This window comes from Rhyacophila brunnea, unplaced genomic scaffold, assembly GCF_057557595.1.
Source record: "Rhyacophila brunnea isolate RB1 unplaced genomic scaffold, BYU_Rbru_1.0 scaffold_3, whole genome shotgun sequence".
In the NCBI taxonomy this organism is placed as follows: domain Eukaryota; kingdom Metazoa; phylum Arthropoda; class Insecta; order Trichoptera; family Rhyacophilidae; genus Rhyacophila; species Rhyacophila brunnea.
The window spans coordinates 37,844,194-37,867,407 of record NW_028232965.1 but is presented as its reverse complement, the minus strand read 5'-3'; the positions used below and the strand labels follow the sequence as shown (position 1 = coordinate 37,867,407).

The 23,214-nt window shown below is 31.8% G+C and overlaps 1 protein-coding gene across 3 annotated transcripts in view; it reads right to left on the bottom strand.

The window, feature by feature from the left end:
• for (cGMP-dependent protein kinase for) overlaps positions 1–23,214 on the bottom strand; it is a 386,069-nt gene that overhangs the window by 19,410 nt on the left and 343,445 nt on the right. For all 3 annotated transcript variants that reach the window (XM_085953298.1, XM_085953299.1, XM_085953297.1), the window contains 2 exons: positions 20,808–21,027; positions 1,990–2,131 (listed from right to left, as the gene is read on the bottom strand). In XM_085953298.1, coding sequence (XP_085809424.1) covers positions 1,990–2,131; positions 20,808–21,027 — 362 coding nt within the window. The remainder of the gene's footprint in view (positions 1–1,989; positions 2,132–20,807; positions 21,028–23,214) is intronic.

Sequence of the window (23,214 nt, the reverse complement as noted above, 5' to 3'; positions counted from 1 at the left end):
TACGACGAGAATATTATATAGGTATTGACCGCCCACTTCATACCGTTGTATGTGAGATACGCGAGGGAAGAAAAACGTTACCTAAGGCGTTCTGTTGTAGTAGGAAGGTACAATTTTTAATTGTGGGATTTCAACTTGCTACTTACTGGTTTTATTAATAATAAATTAATATAATATTTTTGCGTATTTTTTATTCAGTCTTTTATATATAATCATGAGAGGTTTAGAATGAAATACTAGCATTTCGTGTTGCTCCGTGTTGAAAGGGATGGATTTTAATTTAAAACGTATTATATTAAATTTAACCTTTCAAAGTAGTTAGCAATGATATTATTTAAAATTTCCGTGAATAAGTAGTAAGTTCTTAGCATCACGCAATTCATTTCTCACGGTTTTATTAACAAAAAGTGTATCTTTTTGTGTTTTTTTAATTAACGCAATCAGGTTATAAAGTGAATAATTGTATTAATAAAAATTGTTACCTATTGTATCGACATGAAGGTACAATTAGCACTTTCGTTTTTACTCACAACTCTTATTAGCTATTTTTATTTTTTTTCCTATTTCTCTATATACAACATTGATAATGTCAATATAATAATTTAATCAACACGCAATATACCTACATTACATCTTGATGAGTTATCACGCATATAGAATTGATGATTGCTTTTTAGATGATAAACGAAATAAGAGAACGGTACAAAACACATATATTCTTAATCGTATCATTATTATTTGAAGTAAAATTGACTTCTTTCACCTTTCACCAAAAAATCCCAGTACTCTTTTTTGTATAGTAAAAAATATAGGAGGTCGTTTAATCAATTTATGTGAAAGCAAATGATTAAGCTAGCCAAAATTTCAAATGATGCGTGAAAGATATTATTAAAGATTGATTAAATATTTGGCTGCGTCTGAGAGGTAACTTACATTCTACAAAACGTGTGAGTATGATTCATTATACGATATTATCTTCATAGCTTATGTATAAAAAGAGGTTGTGTCGAATCTCGAGAAATTAATTTTCCGAAGTTCCTAAAATTCTCATTTCTCGAGAAATCCATCAATAAGATTCTCGAGAATTCGAGTGATTAGTATCCGGCTAAGCTGCCGACTACAGTCGGAATTAGAATATTTTCATACGTAAAACTTTTTAAAAAAGTTGTCGAATTTGATCCTGAACGGAATTTCTTAAATATTATGGTAAAAAGAGTTAAAAATTATAATGTTGATTTATCGAGAATTCTCCATAAATCAATAAACCGTTCTCGAGAAAATAAATAATCATAAATTCGAGAATTCAAGAATCTCAAAAAACAAAAGAAGTCGAAAGCTCACAAACTCTACATGAAGGTGGAAATGTTTACATAAGTAGTTAAGTACATCACCTTTTATCAGTATGGAAACACATCGGGTGAATGAGGCAAGTGCTCTAAATATGTTTAAAATTAACAATATGGGGTAAATTGCCTGAGCAATCTATAAAGTTTGTAAGAAAGATATTCCTCATTATGATATTCTATCTTTTCTCGCCTTATAAATAAACTATTTTAAACCTCTTTGTTCTCAAATACTTAATCTTATAAAATCTTATATATTTAATATATATTATATTATAATAAAGTCACATTTAGTTTTGTAACATATCCGCTATAATTGCAATAAATTATTCAAATTATTCTCTTTGAATTGCTCTCAATTTCAAAGCAATCGCTAAATTATCCAAATCTATATTTGCTAAGATATTCTACAATCTACATCAATGTTCTGTATGTAAACATTTTTTTATAAAAAAAATGTTGAAAATATTAATGAAATACCAATGTTATGTACCTATGTTATAAAATATAATATAATTAGACTTAAGTCCGACAATGCGCCAAACATCTTTGCTATAAAATGTATGGACTGTGCATGCTTTAAAGTTAAACCTATGTATTATTTTCATTCATTCGATCAACATTCTAAATTTCTTAGGTAACTGACCTGTCCCTTGGAGATAATGAAGAATGTGTCTCCTCTCGCACCCTGCCTGACGATGTAGTCTCCTTGCTGGTAGAAAGTTTCTTCAAGAACATCTGAGATCTTGATGAGAGTATCTTCAGGCAGATTCTTGAAGATTGGCACACTGAAATAAGAAAACAAAAATATATTTAAACTGACACCATGGATATCTGTGTATAGGTTTGATAATAACTTTGCAAAGTTCAATAATAATAATATACAATATACTAATCAATATGAGGAGTTCGTCTCTATGCAAAGAAGTTATTACAGCTTAGATTTTTATATAACAAAATTGCGGTTTGGATGACAAAAAAATATATAAGTAACTAAAACCGCAAGACATTTGTTTGACTACATTTTATAATATCAATTTAGTTTATTTATTGCTAGAATAATGAAGAGTAGTAAATTCGCTTTTTACTTTCACAATAATCATTATATTTATGACATCAAGAGATTAACTCTAATATAATCCTAAAATTGGTTACTTCCGGAAGAAGGCAACTTATTAACAATTATAATTACTATATTATAATATTATTATGTTATCAGTATCAAGATCGAAAAAAAAACAAATGGGTTATCTATGATTAATTCATTATGTTTAATAAGTATCATTAAATTCATTTCGTTGGCGTTTTGATTAAATCATGTGATGGTTACATTAAACGCTTTTAAAATTCATGGATATAAATTAAACTTGATGAATCTGCTTTTAATTTTCCATTTAAACTGTGTAAAATTGATAATAACACACTTTCTAATTTTGCGCAATGAATATTATTAATGACATGATTTCAGTAAATTTGTAACGTAGTGTGATATCAATCATTGGCTTGTACATGGAAACAGCATTACCTACTTACAAAATATCCACCAGTGTTTCCCAAACATACAACATGCCAGTCCCCTTTTACATACATAGATTTGACCGGCGTTCTTACTTTTGGCGACGAATGTTTTTATATTCCCATCAGTCAATCAAGATTTCTGACATGATGAATTGATCTGTGGTGTCAATGATTATATTTTTCAACACGTTGTCATTATGCTCTCTCAATAATTTTCTATAGTATGGAAGTAGGTACGCAAGACGTCAAAGAGAGTTTAGGCTTTTGAGATATGGGTATATAGACGCATTCTTATAATTCCTTGGACTGACTGGGTGACAAATTCTGACGAATGGAAAAGGCCCGAGGAGTTCTGTGTAATATCAAAACCAGAAAACTCTAATACCTCGACGACATTATGAGAAGATAACAATATAGCACTTCCAAACATGTCGCCCAAGGAAAGATCGTAGGAAAACGTAGCAGAGAACGACGCCATATTTCGTGGCTTAAGGACCTCAGTGATTGGTAGGAGTGCAGTTCCACCGAACTGTTCCAGGTAGCAGACGATAAAGCAAAAATTGCCCTGATGGTAGCTGACATCCGTTAGAGGAGGGCTAGATAAGAAGAGGATTATAATTTTCTTTGTTTTTTAAACATTTCCGATTTTCAAAATTAAAGTACCTGCGGAAATGTAAGGCTTTTGAAATTTCGTGAGTGACGGATAAGTAAATTTATTTAAGGAGATAAGTTACACTGCGTAACTACCCCTTCAAATCTGTCATATACAGCGAAGGCGCCGGGAAAACTGACTTCGCAGAATAGGTCTGACATGAACGCTAATTTCCAATATAGGTACACCCTCATTAAAATCTAGGTACAGTAGGTATTCAAATTTCAACCACAGTCTACATATTTATACAACATTAATTATCCGTGTTCAATCTGTAAGTGTACGAGCATGGTTTCAATATAGTTGAAAAAAGATTAATACTTTCGTCTTTTACGAGATTTTACATAATATTATGCTCCATCTATGAACAAAAATGCTGATTCATAATATTTATAATATTGAAGTAAGGTAAATTACACTTCTTACTTCTGAGCAGAGCCACCAAAGAAAGAAGTTTACGTTGTATTAATATACCTACTTTTTACGAGCAACAGTTCTTATCCAATTGCCACACCCATTTATTGTTTATTGATAAAACAACATAATAACTATTTAGATTTTTTACCAAACGTGGGATTCGAACCTGCACTCAGGACAGGCTATCTGCCACCACTAAACCGGCGGATAATTTTAATATGGAAGAATAGAAAACTATACCAAAGAAAAGTCAATAAGTTGTATCGATTAAATAATCTAACAAAACGGATAAATACCTACATACTAGAGTATACGAAGTACCCAACTACAATGTGTTTTTTTTTTACAAAGGAATTCCTTCCCATACATTCGTCTTATTATGTTCAATATTATTGAATAATAAATTATTTCTGCATTGAAAATAATGACAGTTAACGAACGTGTAAGTAAATTATTATAATCATCATGATGAATTTTTCACACATCATCAAAGTACAAAGAGAAAGCCGATGTTGCAACAAAAACGGATAACTTCGCTTCATATAAAAAGCACTTCGCAATCTCAACAAAAGTAATTTCGCAATGAAGATGCTCTTAGAACTTTCTATTGCCTTATTATGAATGTATGCACTATGCATTAAATAATTATTTCAAGCTGATACAAGCAATGTTTAAAAAAAGAATGAATAATAATTACGAATTGTATTCAATATCCAACACCCTCTTCACGATCTACGTAACTGTCATTCACTATCCATCACATTTCTGCAACAAGTTTTGCAATCCCGGAGTCTTAATTTCTACATCCCGATATCGAAAATAATTTAATAAAATCCTAGAATTTCGGGTTCAGTTTTTGTATGTTTTAATAAAATACATATTTTTATCTAAAGCGTATTTTAATGAAAGCCATTTAGTTAATAAATAAAAATATATTGAAAATTTGTGAAAATACAACTAGCCTTCTGTTACGATAAACACAGGATCGGAAAAGATATAAAACATTAACTCATTAACAATGAAAACTATTAAATTTAAAAATTTTGGTGTTTTTTGTTACGAGTATTATAGATTGATTCGTCTGGTACAAAAACCATAATTTTTATTTGACAATATCTCACTTGTTTTTTTAACTAATCCCGTAACAAGATTATAATCCCTATGTAATATAATATGTTGAGTCAATCAAATAAGGAGTCGCATTTTATGGTCAGGGCCGTATTTACGTTTGAAGAGGCCCTGGCGCCCTCAAACGGACGACTTATTAAAACGGAATTTTACGAAATATTTTTATTAGTTTTGCACGTCTTTCAACCACTAACGTTTTGGCTGATGCGTGCAAAATGGATGATTTATGCATGTAGCACCCAGCAGTGGCGAAGACTCCATACTAGGCGATTATTTAAAGCCTACCTTCTTAATAAGAAAAATATTTTTTAATTGCATATTGACATATTTATATACTTAATCACTTCATTATTTTATGTTATATAAAAATAATTTATTTAGCCAACGAGAGATGTCGTATATGTAGGAATGTATTACAGTATTACACAGTTTACAAAACAACTGCAAAGGTATTAAAAAATATATCACAGCGCGCCGTAAATAAATAATAAATGCCGCGACGTCTCGACGTAAATAAATCGCCGATTATGTGTGAAATAATTCTGATTTTTTTTCGTATGGACTTTACGTCTCGTAAACGCAGCAAGCCTGCTGATTTGTACGAAATAAGGTAAGCTCCTATCGCAGAGCTTAAAGCATTCGCGCATAATAATGTTGTCACGACTGCGCACTTTGTCCAAAATCATTAATAATTAGATAATTTTAAAAAAAATTCAACGGCGTTAATCGAATATTAATAAATAAGTAAGTATTGATTGTTTTCATAAATAAAAATAAATTTTATCTAATGATTTTTGATGGGTATCTATCTATACATGTTTTGAAAAATACGTAATTTAAACACATTGCTCATTTTTATGTCGTCAATGAGTTTTTGAAGCTTAATTGAATTAGTGTGTCGTTGTCATTTACTAGTGTGTAACTATTCATTAGTAGTAAATATCGTACTATTCTCGTAAGTATACCTGACAAGTGTGCTCTTTTTATCAGATCTCCACAGCCTACTTCTTTCCAAAAGTCACCCTTCGCCACTGGCACCCAGTAGTAAGTATAGTAATATTTTATTGAAAGTAGCTAAGTAGGCACTTTTATCAAGCTTACGAACCCTGTAAATTCATTCACGCTGGGAGAGATACTTCGTCCAGGGTCTCGAGGTTTTTCCATAATTATGTTTAAAATTTATTTTTCAGACCCGGAAACCCACCAATTTAAGTTCCTGCTGGCCTTATAGCCCTTTTAGTACAATGGTAAATCTGACTCTGTTTATCATCCATAGAGATTCAGCAGTCGCGAAAATAACTGCGGCGTTTAATCGTCGTATTTGACATAAAACTGTGTTATAAAGTTATCATGTTATCAGTCACAAATGCTACTTCATTATCAATAAATATACTTAGGTATTGTTAATATAATTAGGTATTCATGTGACTATGGTAGCTTCTATATTTTGTACGAATTTATTAAACTACATTAATATTATATACTTTCACAAATGTTGTATAATAGGGTCCAGGATACACCCTCACATACAAAATCTCTAAATTTAATTGTTTACGATAGCTGTGGGTCTATTGTACACTTATCGACCGCTAAAGTGATAAAGTGATAGATATTATCAAACTTAGGGTAGGTTTGTATAAAAGTATTAGCACTTATTGTAACAATTACAATACGCTGGTTGCAATTGTTGCAATAAGCGATACATTTTAACAGCGCCTCTCTTGCCGCTGTTAAAATATAGCACGTATTGCAACAAGACAACCAACGTATTGTAATTGTTACAAGAAGTGCTAATACTTTGATACAAACCTACCCTGAGTTCGATAATATCTATCACTTTATCACTTTAGCGGTCGATAAGTACAGAATAGACCCATTGATGCACCAATAAAAGAGTTAAAAATATCTTTCAATGATAATTTCTTACGAAATACAAGATTTTCAAATAGGTATATATTTTGAGGAAATATAGACAGGCACTTAACCTACTATACTGTTTCTGGATTATTTTATATTATTTATATTATAAGTAATAAAAAACTTAGTTGGAGGCAGAAATAATAAACTTTAATATAATATACGAGTACGTAAACCCATAATTTATTTTTATGATTTAGTAAGAACCTACCTAGGTACATATTGTGTAATACAAGACTATGACAATTATTTTAATGTGAATTCTTAAATGCAAATCGGAGTAAAAGATGAGAATTATGGCGCATAAAACAGTACGTATGTTGAAATAACATGAGACACTTTACAGGTATACAATGTAGATACGATGTTTTATTATTCCAGTCAGAAAAGACAGACCGTTATTTCGCGAAGGTGAGTTACAGCGTTTAATTGAACCCAGTAGTGTGCTAGAGGTTGTAAAATAGTAAAGCGCTGTATGCATCTATCTACATTCTACACAAAGTAGCTGGCCAGTGGCGGGTAAAACTATTGTAACGGATTTTTATTTTAATAATTCGCTATATATCTATATAATATTAATTGTGGCTACGCCACCAACTAGTGACATACTTGAGAAATCAAACATATCGTACGCAGAATTCAGCCAAATATAGCATTGTATTTAGTTTATTTGAAATTCAAATGTATGTACAACACTATAATTGCACGAATACCGTGCACGATACACCTGTAGTGTATATTCAACTTTTACTTACATCTACTTACTCTGTCACTATTTAATATGGTTACTAAATGGTAATTTAGAACACCTCACGTTAAGCGGCAATTAAGTAGGACTAAACATCTGGTCAATTCGTTTCAATAAAATAAAGTTTGGAGATGATGTATGAAAATATCATTCACTTTAAAATTTAAAGAAAACTATATAAAACTCAGTAAAAAATACACTTATAAATACAATCACAATACATTTTATAATCAAATACTATCATTAGAAGTTGATGTCGTATTGAACGTATTGTATAAAATAAAATATAGGTGGATACTTAAAGTAGATGCATATAACTATACGCAAATTGAAATAAATATTGACACGCAAAACGGTTTGCGATTTTTTTAACGTATTATTTTCATATCAGACGTCAGAATATCGGAGAGTAGATTGTTAGAAAAAAAATGAGGATATTAAATAATTGATTAGAAGTATAAAATGTAGGAGTAGGTGCGTGTTTCTCTGGGGAATACCGTCATATAATCAACTAAGAATTTACACGTAAAAAAATACACATTTGATTAAATAAAAATATTAATCATGCAGCACAGAATGTTATCAATTTTCACTAAATTCAAACTGTCAAAAGTGAACGAAAATTCCAAGTGATATCAGAATTTGATGTTGCCAGTGGAAATAAAAAGTCATAAAATTATCGATAACAATAATAACTTGAAACCATTGGTATTTATTATTTTGACGATGTTTAGTTTTCAGACGGTCTTCATATATTTATGGCGCACTACCAATAGTCATGTTTAACAATAATTAAGTTTTTTAAGATACTTAGTCGAAGAGCAATTAATATTCAATCAATAAAGAATAAAGAATTTGGTTTTCTAAATTAGAAGAAAAGTACGGCCATGTAACGCTAGGTTAAAAGCTCAGCTTTCAACCGTGTATTTTGCTAATTTTTCAATTAATATGAATTCGGAAGCTAGTACGCCATTGAAAACGACCCATTTCATGTGTCTTATATTACAAACATTACCAGTGAAATAACTCTTACTAGATTTTATGAAGACAGGCTGCCAAGTAATTTAAAAATAATAGCAATCACTCAAATCTTCTAATCGTCACGAATTCAAGCGAACAATAAAACATTGAAGTATCAACGCTAAAATAGGCTACATTCGCTATAAAATAACAGCATAATAATGCCGGTTCGGCTATAAAATAATCATTTTTATATATTTGGCCGTAAACCCATGTAAAGGCAGGTAATATAATAGAAGGAGCAATGTGAACTATATGTGGTAAGTATAACATTTGACAACGATTTCAGAAAATTAAAATTTTTTATTGTCAATTGATATCTTATTTACAATGTTATAATTGCCTAACTATCGATGATTCCAATGAATGAATGAAATAAATCAAAGAATAATTAATAATAATAATAATGCTATGCTTGTAATTCAGTGCAGCTCTGGGAAAGAAATCTCTAAGCACAAGAGTGTTATGCCTGGTCCACACCGAAAACAAGTCGCGCGACAACTCGTTAAATTTTACGATAATTATCATAATTGCTTAAGAAATTTTACGATAATTATCATGCTTATCGTAAAATTTAACGAGTTGTCGCGCGACTTGTTTTCGGTGTGGACCAGGCATAAAGCTTACTACAAATAAATCTCAAATGTACCTAATACAAACGTACACATTCATATTATATTGTAGACTTTTTTATAATATTCTCTTAAGCTAAGCACAATATTATATTGTATTTTAAATCGCATCAAAATAACGTCATACTAAAATTATATGGCACTATGTCTATTACATCCAGTTCTGATAATATGTGAAATTTAAACATACAAAACTTTTTTAATTGAATTAAAATGCTAAATTTTACAGTCAACCGACGTCGTTCTTTTAAAAATAAATATATTGCCAAATATGTTGAAGAAAATCTTCTTGTATAAATATAAGAGTTAACCGTATGAAAGTGATGGTGAACAGTTTAGCCAGCTTCCATAGAGAAGTGTCACTCAGGTAAAACTGATATTCTATTCAGCTATTTTGATGGCAAAATCACAGAAAGTTTCATCTGGAAAATAATGCAATTGGGTGTTACATTATTTTTGTCCATATGGTTATTCGTTCGTTTTTTGTATTATTTCTGTAATCGTGACTCCTAACTTGAAGAAAACAGTGAAAATCTGATGCCATATAAGGAAGTGGCGAAGACTCCATACTCGGCGATTTTTTAAAGCCTACCCTACCTTCTTAAGAAAAATATTTTTTAATTATTGCATATTGACATATTTATATAATAACTTGATTATTTAATATTCTATACAAATAATTTTATTGAACAACGACATAATATGTCGTATAATATGTTGGAATGTAGGTATTATACAGATTACAAAAGATCTGCAAATGTTTTTAAAAAAATATATCACAAAACGCCATATGTCTTGTCAAAAATAATGTCGGATTACTTCTCAAGGAATTTTGATATTTTTTCGTATGGACTTCACGTCACGTAGCCTCAGTCAGTCTATCGAATTGTATGAAATATGATAGATTGATAGGCTCCTGTCTCAGAGCTTAAAGCCTTCGCGCATAATATTGTTGCCATGACTGCACTTTGCCCAAAGCAATTAATAATTAGATAATTAAAAAAAATATTTCCTATTGATTTCTTAATGATTTTTAATGTGTATAAATGTTTTGAAAAATACGTAATTTAAACTAATCGCTCAATTTTATGTCGTCAGTGAGTTTTTGAAGTTTCATTGAATTAGTGTGTCGTTGTCATTAGTGTGTACCTATTCATTCGTGGTAATATCTTCTTATTTCCCTTAAGGACCCTAAGTATACCTGACAAGTGTGCTCTTTTTCTCAGGTCTCCACAGCTTACCTATTTCTAAAAGTCACCCTTCGCCACTCAGCTGGGGCACGGTCTGAAACGATCGTAACTACGCGACGCGAAGATTGTGCAACCGACGCCTGCCGAACGAAATATAATTTGTCATATAAATACAACATGCGTCCATTTAATGTTCTAACAATAATAATATATTCATTGACATGTTTTCTTTTTCAAGTAAATGGGTAACGTTTTTAGTCATCTTTACACGATTTAAGAATTAATACCCCGTCGCCATTACGAAACAAATTGACGTATTGACACCTCGACGTTCGCTCTCCGATTGCCAGCGAGTCCAAAATTTTTGCCGTTTTACTGAAGTATCGTCTTAATAAGCGACTGCGTTTATATATGAAATAGTTAAGAAAATAGTACAGTATGTTTTGGGCAAACATATTTTTGCATACTCGTCTTGAAAATAGCTAAATACAAGGCGACCACTATGAAGATAAGACATTTCAAAATATTCATCCTATCCTATCGTAGACTTTTTGGGGAATTTCACGGAATAAAATTATCTTGTGGTGGTTTGTAGTCCATACCGTATCCAACGCTATAGGTACAAGTGACAATGGGTGTGAGAGTGCAAATCGAAAACAATTTTATTATATCACAACGGCGAGGCGTGAAACAATGCCTTTCTTTTATGGGCAACGTTTCCGTTATGCAATATCATATACGTGTAGGTACGTGGTCATGAATTTTAATAAAATAATAAATATTGATACAGGAAGGTTACCTGCTGCCCGCTGGTACCTGTGTGTTAAATGAAAGTAATAAATAGATAGATACTTCGGATCAAATGAAGCTAAAATTGTCTAAACTCTTATCAGGTCAATATTGACTTACGGATCGGAGTGCACGACCTTATGAAAAAGGGTGACCGGAAGTTGGTTATTTTTCAGAGGCTGTTATTGAAAGATTCTTCGGCATCGTATGCCAAGATAGCACATGGCAGATATAATCAGGAATCAAGGTCTACTATATTTAGGCCGAGGCGCGAAGCTGCAAATAAAAATCGTAGTGCCACTTGTTGTTTATTTTTCGAATGCGAAATGGTAAACAGTTTGTAAAAAAAATGAAGATTGTTGTAAAATGGTAATATATTAATTATTTTAACGAAATATTCAATTGAAAAATCGTCATTTACTGCGAACATGTTACCGCACTGCATTCGAAGATAATCAATAACTAGCACTACCATCATGACTCGCTATTCAGTGCCCCGGCCTTGTCAAGAACTGTATGCGTTGATATGCTGACTATAACTAAAATTTACAGTGGAGCCCAGATCACTAAAACAAATTCGTACTTTTATTAATGCTTTTATTAACAAACACACCTCACCTTTTATTCCTTAACTTTTCTTAGCAAACTAATTTACATTAAAATATAATGAATAAGATGTGAATATATTATTTTCTTATAGATATATTATGTACATATAATATGTCATTTTCTTACGGAAACATTTGACATAAACGTGCCACCGTTCGTCGCTCTTAACGCCAGCTACTTATACATCTTCAAGGTGTCGAATAATTTAAATAACTTTACTCGGTAAGTGTGTCTCCGAATACAGTTACCTTTGGTGAACCGCTAAGACCGAGTTTGATTCCTTTCCTTGGGTAACGAAGTCTGCAAACTAGGTGGCTCGTGATATCAGTTCAATAAACCAACGGAATATAATAAATAAGGTACATCAGATTAAGGTAAGAGTACCTATGGAACACCTTGTTGGGACTTATTTTAACGATGTTAGTTGAGGCCAACACTAACAAAAGGATCACGATACAAAATATGCTGGCCTGCAGTTTCCTTTTATACAATGTGAAATATATCACACACGAGCTAATATTTTATAACAGTTATCTCTACATACCAGTGATTCCCAATAAGGTTCATCGAGCTTGTATACAGGGCTCGGTGGGATTTGAAAATGCTTGCGAGAGCAGTACCTACCTAGGTACAACTCGCCACTGTTTATTGGAATCGAGTAAAACATTTAAATGATTAAAATGTTTTTGACATATTAAGACGATACATCAGTGAAACGGCAAATAATTTTCAACTATAGGCGCGACGAAATTTTGAACTCGCTGGCATTCGGAGAGAGAACGTCGAGCTGGGAACACGTCAATTTGTTTCGTGATGGCGACGGGGGTATTAATTCTTAAATCGTGTAAAGATGACTAAAAACGTTACCCATTTACTTGAAAAAGAAAACATGTCAATGAATATATTATTATTGTTACTAATATAAGAATAAACAGAACATTAAATGGGCGCATGTTGAATTTATATGACACATTATATTTCGCTCGGAATGCGTCATTTGCACCCGCGACCCGCAATCCGCGCATCGCCTAGCCACGATCTTTTTAGACCGTGCCTAAACTGAGGTATAGCCTTAATAAAACAATGAAAATCGTTACATAATATAAAATGTTTGAATGTTACAAGTGATCTACTTAAAAGATGAAATATTTGTCATTCGAACCTAATAAGTATGTGAAATAATTGTTAGCTGACATTTTCTTGAATATTATATAATATTAAAAGGGGTCCTTCAACTAAAAAGATTGAGAACCACTGCTTGCATACATATTACATACGTACCATTTACGGTGGTTCGATCAAATAACGCTAAAAACAGTTGATAATTCAGGTTAAACATAGTACCTACATATTATCATCGTGTATTATGTAAATGTAAATAAATAATGTTTGTGAATAACCTACCAATATAAAAGTGATAAAAACATATATATATTTAATTTCCATTAACTACCCTCAGTCGATAGCTAAGTGTGTACTGAATTCATTTTTCAAAAGTGAAAAAAGAAAGAGAAAAAATACAATTATTGGGATGTGTTTATCAGAGCTTTCCTAATTTATTTATAAAAATAAATGCGACGTATGTAACTACGATAATATTCATCCAATTAGTGATATTAGATAATATTACCAATTGTATTAGACATTAAATTAATTAATTTTTGCTTCTACAATCTAACTAAACTGTTGAGGAAAACACCACAGCATCCTTCGGTGTAGGTAGCTTTAGGCGTACAAACAATCCCATTTTTAATTCGTTTAATTAATTCACGTGTTGAAATATCATGGTTAATTGATGGAAACTGTTAATGTACCTACCTCAACTTGTCAATGGTATAACAAAAATAAATACCTAGTGTGGTAAAAGTACTAATACAATATTTCATAAATAATAATTGAATAATCGAAAATTATATTTTATTGGGAAGTATCCATTTTGGTAACAATAAATTTATCGGTTTATGATAACTAAAATATGATACGTAAGTCATTGATCGTAATTGTAATAAATATTTAGCAAATATCGCATTCATCGTAGTCCTATGTTCAAACGACGCGTCCATCTCATTCGAACCGTAGCAACTCATCAGTGGGTCATTATTCGGGAATGCACGATGCAGACGTTAGCCACACCACTAAATTGCAAGTGTGATTGCGCAACATACTGTTCTTACCGTGGAAAGCCCCTCGTTTGAATTTTCGCCAACTTTAGATTTAATAGTTTCACTACAAAAATACTAATGATGTGCAATAGTAGGTACGTTTAAATATAGCGGCTAATTTTCTACAATAAATCAATAAATTAAATAAGAAAGTTTTAAATATATATTAAGTAATGAATGATTGACGGGGCTTGTTTTCAAACATGTCGGCACAAAAGAGTCTAAAGACCCGTCTATTGAGTTGTAAATCGAAATGAAAAAAGATTAGTTAGTAAGTGTGGCGTGAGGTAAAGACTAAAGACCGCCTTGGGCGTTTTTTAAAGCGACCTATGAAGCGGAACAGATCGCGGAACTGGAAATGGAAAAACAAATAAAAACAATAACTTTCAATGGCGATGCTTCAGCATCAGACTGTCCATTGTCTCGCCGATGCGGTTTGCAATGTGATGTTTAACGCTGTTCAACACAAAAGCATCAATAAAACGAATTGAATGTGCATTGTAAGTACATACAATGAAATAATGACGAGACAAGTATTACGCTAATGTGAATGTAAATCAATGCAATACATTTAATTACCTACCTAACTAACCAGTTTATAATATTCTTATTTGATACGAACTTCTATCCATTGAGTCATTCATAATATACACATACACTAATTTTATTGACGGTTTCAATTTCCACAACAAAAAAATCCCGAATTGTCTTCCACCTAAAAGGATATTGCATGCCATGATACACAATTTGTTTTGCAACTAGGGTTGCCAAGTACATAGATTAGTCTTTTTTAACCACAATAGTGCATTTGAGTCGTATATAATCATAATTTATGTAGACCCATTTTTCATTGTTTCGAGAATATGGCGAAAAAAGTTTTGTAGGGTTTTTGAGTTTTATAACACCACGAACTCTTAGAAATCAGAATTTATACACTTGGGGTAGCTCTGTGATTGGTCGAAAGCATGATTGTCAAGAATAGTTCTTTTATTATTTTTAAACAGGTGGACAGTTGTGACTTCGATACCAAGCCCCATTTTCTTTCACGTTTTTATACCACAAAATTTTATTGCTAGTCGTACATAGATCAATCACGAGTCGTAATTCACGACATATATGCGACAGTTCTACTTTTGATACTATACGACTCATTTCACAAATATTGTATTAAAATAGTATTTCTACAAAAAAAACTTCCTATATTATGTTTTATTTAGTATTCAATCGAAGCTTTTAGAGCTTTTTGTGTATCCAGTTTTAAAAATCTATTCAAAAGCACAATCGCGACGTCTTTCATTTTTCTTTTTATTCTAAACTGTTAATTAAAATTTGCCGTCTCAGAATCAGATTTGCAAACTGGTTGTAGGTCTCCCGGGTAGATTTCCCTCCGCCAAAAATTATTACCCTTCTGAAACGTATATAGGAGCTTTTTATAATTCGATTATTGTTTAAATTTAATATGAATTTGTATTGGTACCGCACAGGGTCTCTCATTCCGGGATAGTTCTGGCCAAACCGGGATGGTTGGCAACCTTAATTGCAACACGACTTTGGTAAAAACAAAATAAAGGCTATAGTTGAATAATTATTTTTAACCCCCTTCTAATAACAAGTTTGAATAACATGACATCACTGTACAAAACTTTTATTTTGAAATAGAGATGTGAGTTGTCAATTAAACGTAGTTACTGGCAATATTTAAGATAATTCATAAAATATAAGATATTGTCTTTAGACAAAACGGTAGAACCCCTGACAGTTCAATAAAGCAGTTAAAGATACTGTTGAACGTATCATTAAATAAAATTGTATTGAACGTCCCCAAAGCTTTCATTAGATAGAATACTGTGATAAATATATCGTGAAAGAGACATTCTACATCACAATGCGATTGTATTAGTAACTAAAGAACGTACATACATTGAAAAATAACAACAATCTTTCACAAGATCGTTTCTTTAGTGTTTCGCGATACTAAACAATATGTAATTTAGTTGCATTACCGAATTAAAATGAATTTTCAACGATATCATCACATAATAATGTCATTAGAGAGACGAAACTATCGCAAGTACAATGGTAGTAATAATTGTAGCAGGTAGGTGTTGAAAATTATATTTTCATTACAGTTTGCAGAGACATGACCTCGCGAACAAAAATCTAAAAAATAACGGAGAACACACAATTTATTTAGCAACGGTTATTATAATACAACCATGGGAAGCATTAATTGCAATGTACCTACTGGGAAAAGCTTTGTTCGGTTCTCATTAAAATAATAATCAAGTACAGGTAATGTATATTTATGTACAAAATTCACTATGGATCTCTTCGGCCATTACTTAAAAATACTATAATATTAGAGAATGTAGCAACACTTAAACACCAATGCGATATGTATACTTACATTATTTATTATTGTGCAAAGATTTCCTTCCCATCGTTACTGATCATTTATTTAATCTATGTTATTTTAGAATATTACATTAAAAATAAAAATACGTTTAAAATATTACATATAATAAAAAAAGTATTATGATCGTGGATTAATTGGAATATTCATTGTGAGAAAAATGAAGCCAAATTTAAAGGGAGTTCAACATGAAGGTAGTATTTTAATCATGGCCCCCACAGCACACACCCACTGCGCTAGCTGCATTTTCTGTCCGCTAAGCCAGCCAGAGCTTGTCTGGTCTAATATAGGCTTTACCGTCTGAACCACGCCCATTTAATATATTGAAGAAGACAGTAAGTCAGGTCTCAAGGACAAACACCATTAAATCACACAAGAAAAAACTTTGGATTATAGCAAGCCTTTGTTTATAACTTAGATACAAATATCTATAAATATAATATGACTCCTATTAGAGATGTATGGCGCTGCTGGTTAATAGATAAACATATTAATATCTGTTCGCGGTTGGTATTTTTTCCTTATAAATGTCTTTAGGTTATTTATTTTATGTCTTTATATTTCTTACGAAGGTAGGGTTTAAATAATTGCTTAGTATGGAGTCTTCGCCACCAGTTCATTTGTATTATAATATAAACGTAGCTAAGTATATATATTTTAAATAATAGATAATATCATTAATCTTTTTTTAACCCACTGAAAAAAAGACTTCCTTGAAATTAACTGTCAAACCGTCAGATGATTTTAAAACTGCTTGAAATAATATATTCACTCGAGCCTTCAAACATCTGTCTGTCTAAAGTCTAGACAGAAGGAAATTGTTATTTACGGGTTGAGGTACTACATACTGTGCACAATAACTAATATATTTTATAATACATGATATGACCAGTCATGCGTTTTGATTCAAAAGTCCACGATAATTTATTTTGATTTGGTATATTCATGCATACTGCCTTTAAATTGTTTGCTACGGTACATAATATCCAATCATATTTATATTGAACTATGCGGGGCTCGAAATGGAACGGAACGCACCGGAGCGCCGTTCCGGCACGTGAAATTTGTAAAATTATCGCTCCGTCTCGTGGAAAAATATGTTGACCATCTTAGCTAGATATGCCATAGAATAGAAAATCTGACACACTTATTTTTATAAAATACACATACGATTTGATGACTATGTAAATATTTTCAGAAAACTTGACGAGCGCTCCGGTTCGTAAATTTTTCCATTTCGAGCGCTGACTATACCTATGTGTTTGATGTGTATAGTATAGCATGGCAGTATATAATATCTAATCTGAAATTATAAGCGCACGTTCGATATAAGTGCCTATTTCATAAACAATCTATCTAATATTGATGTTTGTAATATTAATTTGTATTACAAACATTATTTGTTGGCATACAATATATACATAATATGACATTATGCTACGAAAATAATTCTAACTAATTTTAGATAGGTACCTACCCACTAAACATAATAATACGACTAATTTTCAAATTTTCGATCTTTCAATATCACAAGGTTGTAAGTTTTTTTTAGATTAGGTAGTTAGGTAGGTACTACTCACGTAATTCTTATTGTTATTATCGTAGCAGAATTTAAAGAACATGCAGATTGCTCGCGTAAACGCCACCTTTGTTGATTACCTGACACGTTTACTTAAATTTATAAATACCTGCGAGAATTTCGATGGAGTCGAACATATTTTTAAAGATATTGACATATTCAGAGATATATCGTGTTAAAAATCGTATTTTCTACTCAACTCCATACTTTTTAGCAACTTTCTTTCGAAATGCAACGTTGCATAAGACCTTTTAATACGTTACCTACGCAACGATTGACCTAATAGACTGCCATGGTAAATATATTTCATAGCTGGCTGTCTAATGTATTAGATGTCATTTGTTTATTATCACTTTAACACGATGCAATTGGAAGCGGTCATTATTGATATTTAAGTATTGTCTAATAATTTATCCCTCACAATAAGAATCATGTGAGATAAAATTGTATTAATGTCATCATCATCACTTTGAACTGTCAGTGGAAATCCATTGTTATTATCTCTACATATTATAATAATATGTACACATCCATTTTTATTTAGAATTGATTTAAATCTTCATTTAAATGTATTAGAAAATATAATTACAACTATTACTACATGATAAATATAAGCAGTGATAAGCCGAGGTATGATAGATTTTAATATGTTATTATAAATGTTTTAATCAAATTAAAAGTAATTCGACATATAGTCAAGTTTACAATATTGCTTTGAAAGGTAGCGTGCATGGTAGATAATTAATGTAAAACAAAAATATAAGTACATAATATCGTCTCTGTTCTGGCAGAACACACTAACTGGAGAATACTAGTTTTGAGTAATTTGACTTTGAAGTTGTTAAAATGTTCGAAATGGTCTATCATGTGAGTTTATTAAGTAATCGTAAAAAGGATGACTTTAAAATAAAGATTTTTTTTATTAAGACGGTTTCCTGACGGTAAAGTTAGAAATAAGGAACATTTTGGTATAACTAACTCAATATGTCATTTTTTCGAATTAGTGTCTTCTGCCAGAACAGTGACGATATTATGTCCTGTCTTTACGTCATTACGTCCACGGAATAAGAGCGAAAGCATGCTCAATCGAATCAATCACATACCTACTTATTTTCACATTATTTTAGTTACATTCGATTATGACTCTCCGAATATTATTATCTACACAGCTGTGGGAAACCGCAATAATTGATAAATAAATACACCAACAAAAACCATAATCGTGCAAAACAAAAGGTGTGCCTCACAACAAAAATGACAATCAATCGCGCGAATTTCAGGTAGAGCGTAAAATCGAAAACACCTGTCGGCGTCACGTCACATCGTGTCGCAGGATGAGCACCGTCGCTAATTGCATTTGGCTTTAGTGTATTTGGAGTTCATGGAACAATCAACCCGCTGACCTTGGAACGGCTAAATTTACAATAGCTCGTGTCAACAAACGGTTTCATTGTATGCAGAAATACAGGGATTTTTTTGTCATTTGTATTCTTTTAATTCATCCAAAATGACCATAATAACACTTTTATTGAACAATGAGACGCTTTTACCGAATATATTATGTTAAACGTATTTAATACTTGTTTTTATTGATTGAATTTTTCCTGTACTTAATAATAAATATACATAACTAGTTTTTTTATACTAAGACAAAATTGTACAAAGTTGTGACTTTGAAGAGTTTTATCTCAGGAATGTAGAGAGATGTTTAAGCGCCTGAGGTAGTACAACAATACAAAACTTGTAGGTACCTACGCATACTTATACTTATACTAAAAAAAACATTAAGTTTTCCTGTTTTCAGTTACCAATAACCCCCAGTTTGACAAGCATTGGTCTAATGCGCGTAGTGACACCTGTGTTACTATGGACGGCTTCTTTTTAATATTTTTGAATGTCAAAATGTTTACACGTTTATTTATTAATATTCATTGATTTTTTTTTAGTTGATCGGTGATTTCAAATAGATACGTAATAATTAATGATCACTAGCTGTCGACGTACGACAATTATTAGTATTGCGCCAAGGGTGGCTGGCTGTCCCGTTCGCCCACCCCTTGATAGGCCGCTATGTTATATAATTATTACAACCGTTCTTTAAGTTGATACCTAGCTGATGATTAGTATCTACGAAAATTAAGAGCATACGTAAGTAAAACGGCAAATAATTTTCAACAATAGGTGGGACGAAATTTCGCACTTGTCGCCAATCGGCGAGCGGCAGTCAAGGTGTGAGCACGTCAAGTTGTTTTGTGATGGCGTCGGAGGAATATATTCTTATATCGTGTAAAGATGACTAAAAACGTTATGCATGTACTCGAAAAAGAAAACATGTTAATGAATATATTATTATTATTACATACTAATATAACAATAAACAAAACACTAAATGGACGCATGTTGAATTTTTATGACAAATTATGTAGACATCGTTCGGCACGCGTTATTTGCACAATCCGCGCGTCGCATAGTTGCGATCTTTTTAGACCATGCCTCAGCTGAGGTATAGCCTTAAATGTACTGAATATAGCCGATAAACCTTGTCAAAACATAATTGCGTAAAATGAAGAATCTAATTTATATACGAGCTGTAAAGTAATATCGAAACCATATAATATTATAATGTCGTAACTAAGGCCTAACTCCGCCGAGAACCAGAATGTTTCATTACTAAATAATGGATCACCAACCTCTTGAGGAAGTCTGTGTATTCGGCCTGCCGAATAAGTCCGGTCCTCATCATGATGGTCTGGAAGCACTGCCGCTCGATGGCCCAAAGCCGGCAGTCGGTGGCGGCCTTGATGGTGGCCGTCCTCTTGCAGTTGTAGAGGATGGCCAGCTCGCCGAACACCTTCCGCGGCGCCATCGTGCTGAGGTACTTGCTCTCGCGGGACACCTCCACCCGACCCTCTGTGAAGAGAAAAATGAACAAAGAATAAGATATTTGTTTAGAATTTCACGTTTTGTGATACATTGTGATGATTGATGAGTATCTGTTCATTGTATTTTATAAAAAATTAAGCCTTAAATGTTCACAACATGACAAAAAAGACAAGTGTTAGCTTAAGTACTTACACCAAATTTTAAAATTATAAAACAACCTCATCTAAATTCATTCTCACGCAAGTGGAATATATCAATATCTGAAGTGATTTTATTATACACACTAATTGTCTTCCCAATTGGTATTACCAATGGCAGGTAAGTCTTGAACCTTGTAAGAACAAACAACTTATGCTCCCAAATTCTAAGATAGTTATTAAGGATAACTACCAAAAAATGGCTCTAGCCTAATCCCCTCGCTTTATAACATTTTGATAGTCAAAGGATAAGAAGCCTCTGACTAACTTTTCAAATTAAAAACCTACTCGTAGGCCCAGAGTAACATAAAAAATCTTAGTTATCGCATAGTTAATATTTCAAGGAAATCTGTAATTACAAAGACACGATAACATAAAAAAACACCCACTTCATACACAAGAACTGACCAAAAGCCCATGATGGAAAAACAGAAAAACCATTATAAAGTACATCTTAGACAAATCGTGATGACAGGGTGTCACGGATATGGTAAGAGATAAATTCGCTTTGTAACTATGCATTAAAAGTGATTATTTTCCAGCTGCGTGGGTGTGGTATTGATGCGGCAGACGTCGAGCTGTACGCGAACAAAAAAAATGTGGTCGGAACTAATCAACAAAGCGGAAGACCGCTTCGAGTACTACTGACATACTTCTAGTATTGGATTAATCTGTAATTATAAATTATTATATAGAACACGATAATAAGATACTAGAAGGATGGGCCAATATAGAAATCAATCTATTCTATCAGACGTTTATATAATATTGATTATGATCAATTGACTACTCGTTAGGTACTACCATTTTCACTACATAATAGTTTATATGGGAATAGTCATTAAAGCGAAATGCACTGCTGAATATATTATAATATGTGATAATTATAATAAAATTTACTGACTAATCAATACGTATCTAAAAACATTGAAAGGAAAAATAACTATATTTTTAATTTAAAGACAAATTTACAATTTCAAAAAACTTAAAATATGCGTAGTCTCCTCTAATTATCGTGTAATATCTCATGGTTAATTTTATCATTAGAATGTAATTTAACGGCCCACATGCTCAGCGTACGTCAAAATGGAGTTTTTATGCTATTTTCAAAGCATAATCCTGGACATTCCTCAAACGTTGTAGATAATCTATTTACATAATTTTGAAGCCTTATTATCTTTTATATTTATTTTAAACATTTGATGACTGCATAGTACAAGTATTTTTATTACATAAAATAGTATTCTTTTAAACCTTTCGCTCTTATGTTTTAGAATATAGTCATATTTCAGTACGTCCATGTGAAGTAAGGTTAAGATTTTTTATATTTATTAATTTTTAAAAGCATTTATAAAACCATTAGTAAAATTTATGTCGAAATTATTATAGTAAAATATTTACAATAAATATTTCACTATATAATAAAGCTTCAAAAGTATGTAAATAGATTATCTACAACGTTTAAGGAATATCCAGGATCATGCTTTGAAAATAGCATAAAAGCTCCATTTTGACGTACGCTGAGCATGTCCTCCCTTAATAAGCTTTTTAGAAGATGACAAAGATTTTTTTTTAATTGTGTTATAGTTTTAATTTGTGATTTTATTTATATCACCATGTTCGATAGGGAGGTTTATTTGTACAAGTTTTAGGAGTCTAATTTGACTATTTTTTTTTCTAATTTGAGACAAAACATTTGAGTAATTTTGTTGTCTAAATAAGTGTGAGATGACTGCGTCAGCTGTTCTTGTCATTGTGGATCACTTGGGTAAAATGGCAAGTGACTTAAATGACAAATTTTCAGATTTTAAAGAAATTGCTTTCCCACCTTGGATTACTCAACCGATGTTGCTAGATATAACTGATGTGACCATGCATTACCAAGAGGAACTCTTAGGATTGCAACATTATCAACTTTGTAAAACACTATTCAACATAAAAAATACAATGGCATGGTTTTGTGTGAAGACAGAAACAAAAGACTCAATTATGACAAATTTAGGAAGAAAATTACTGT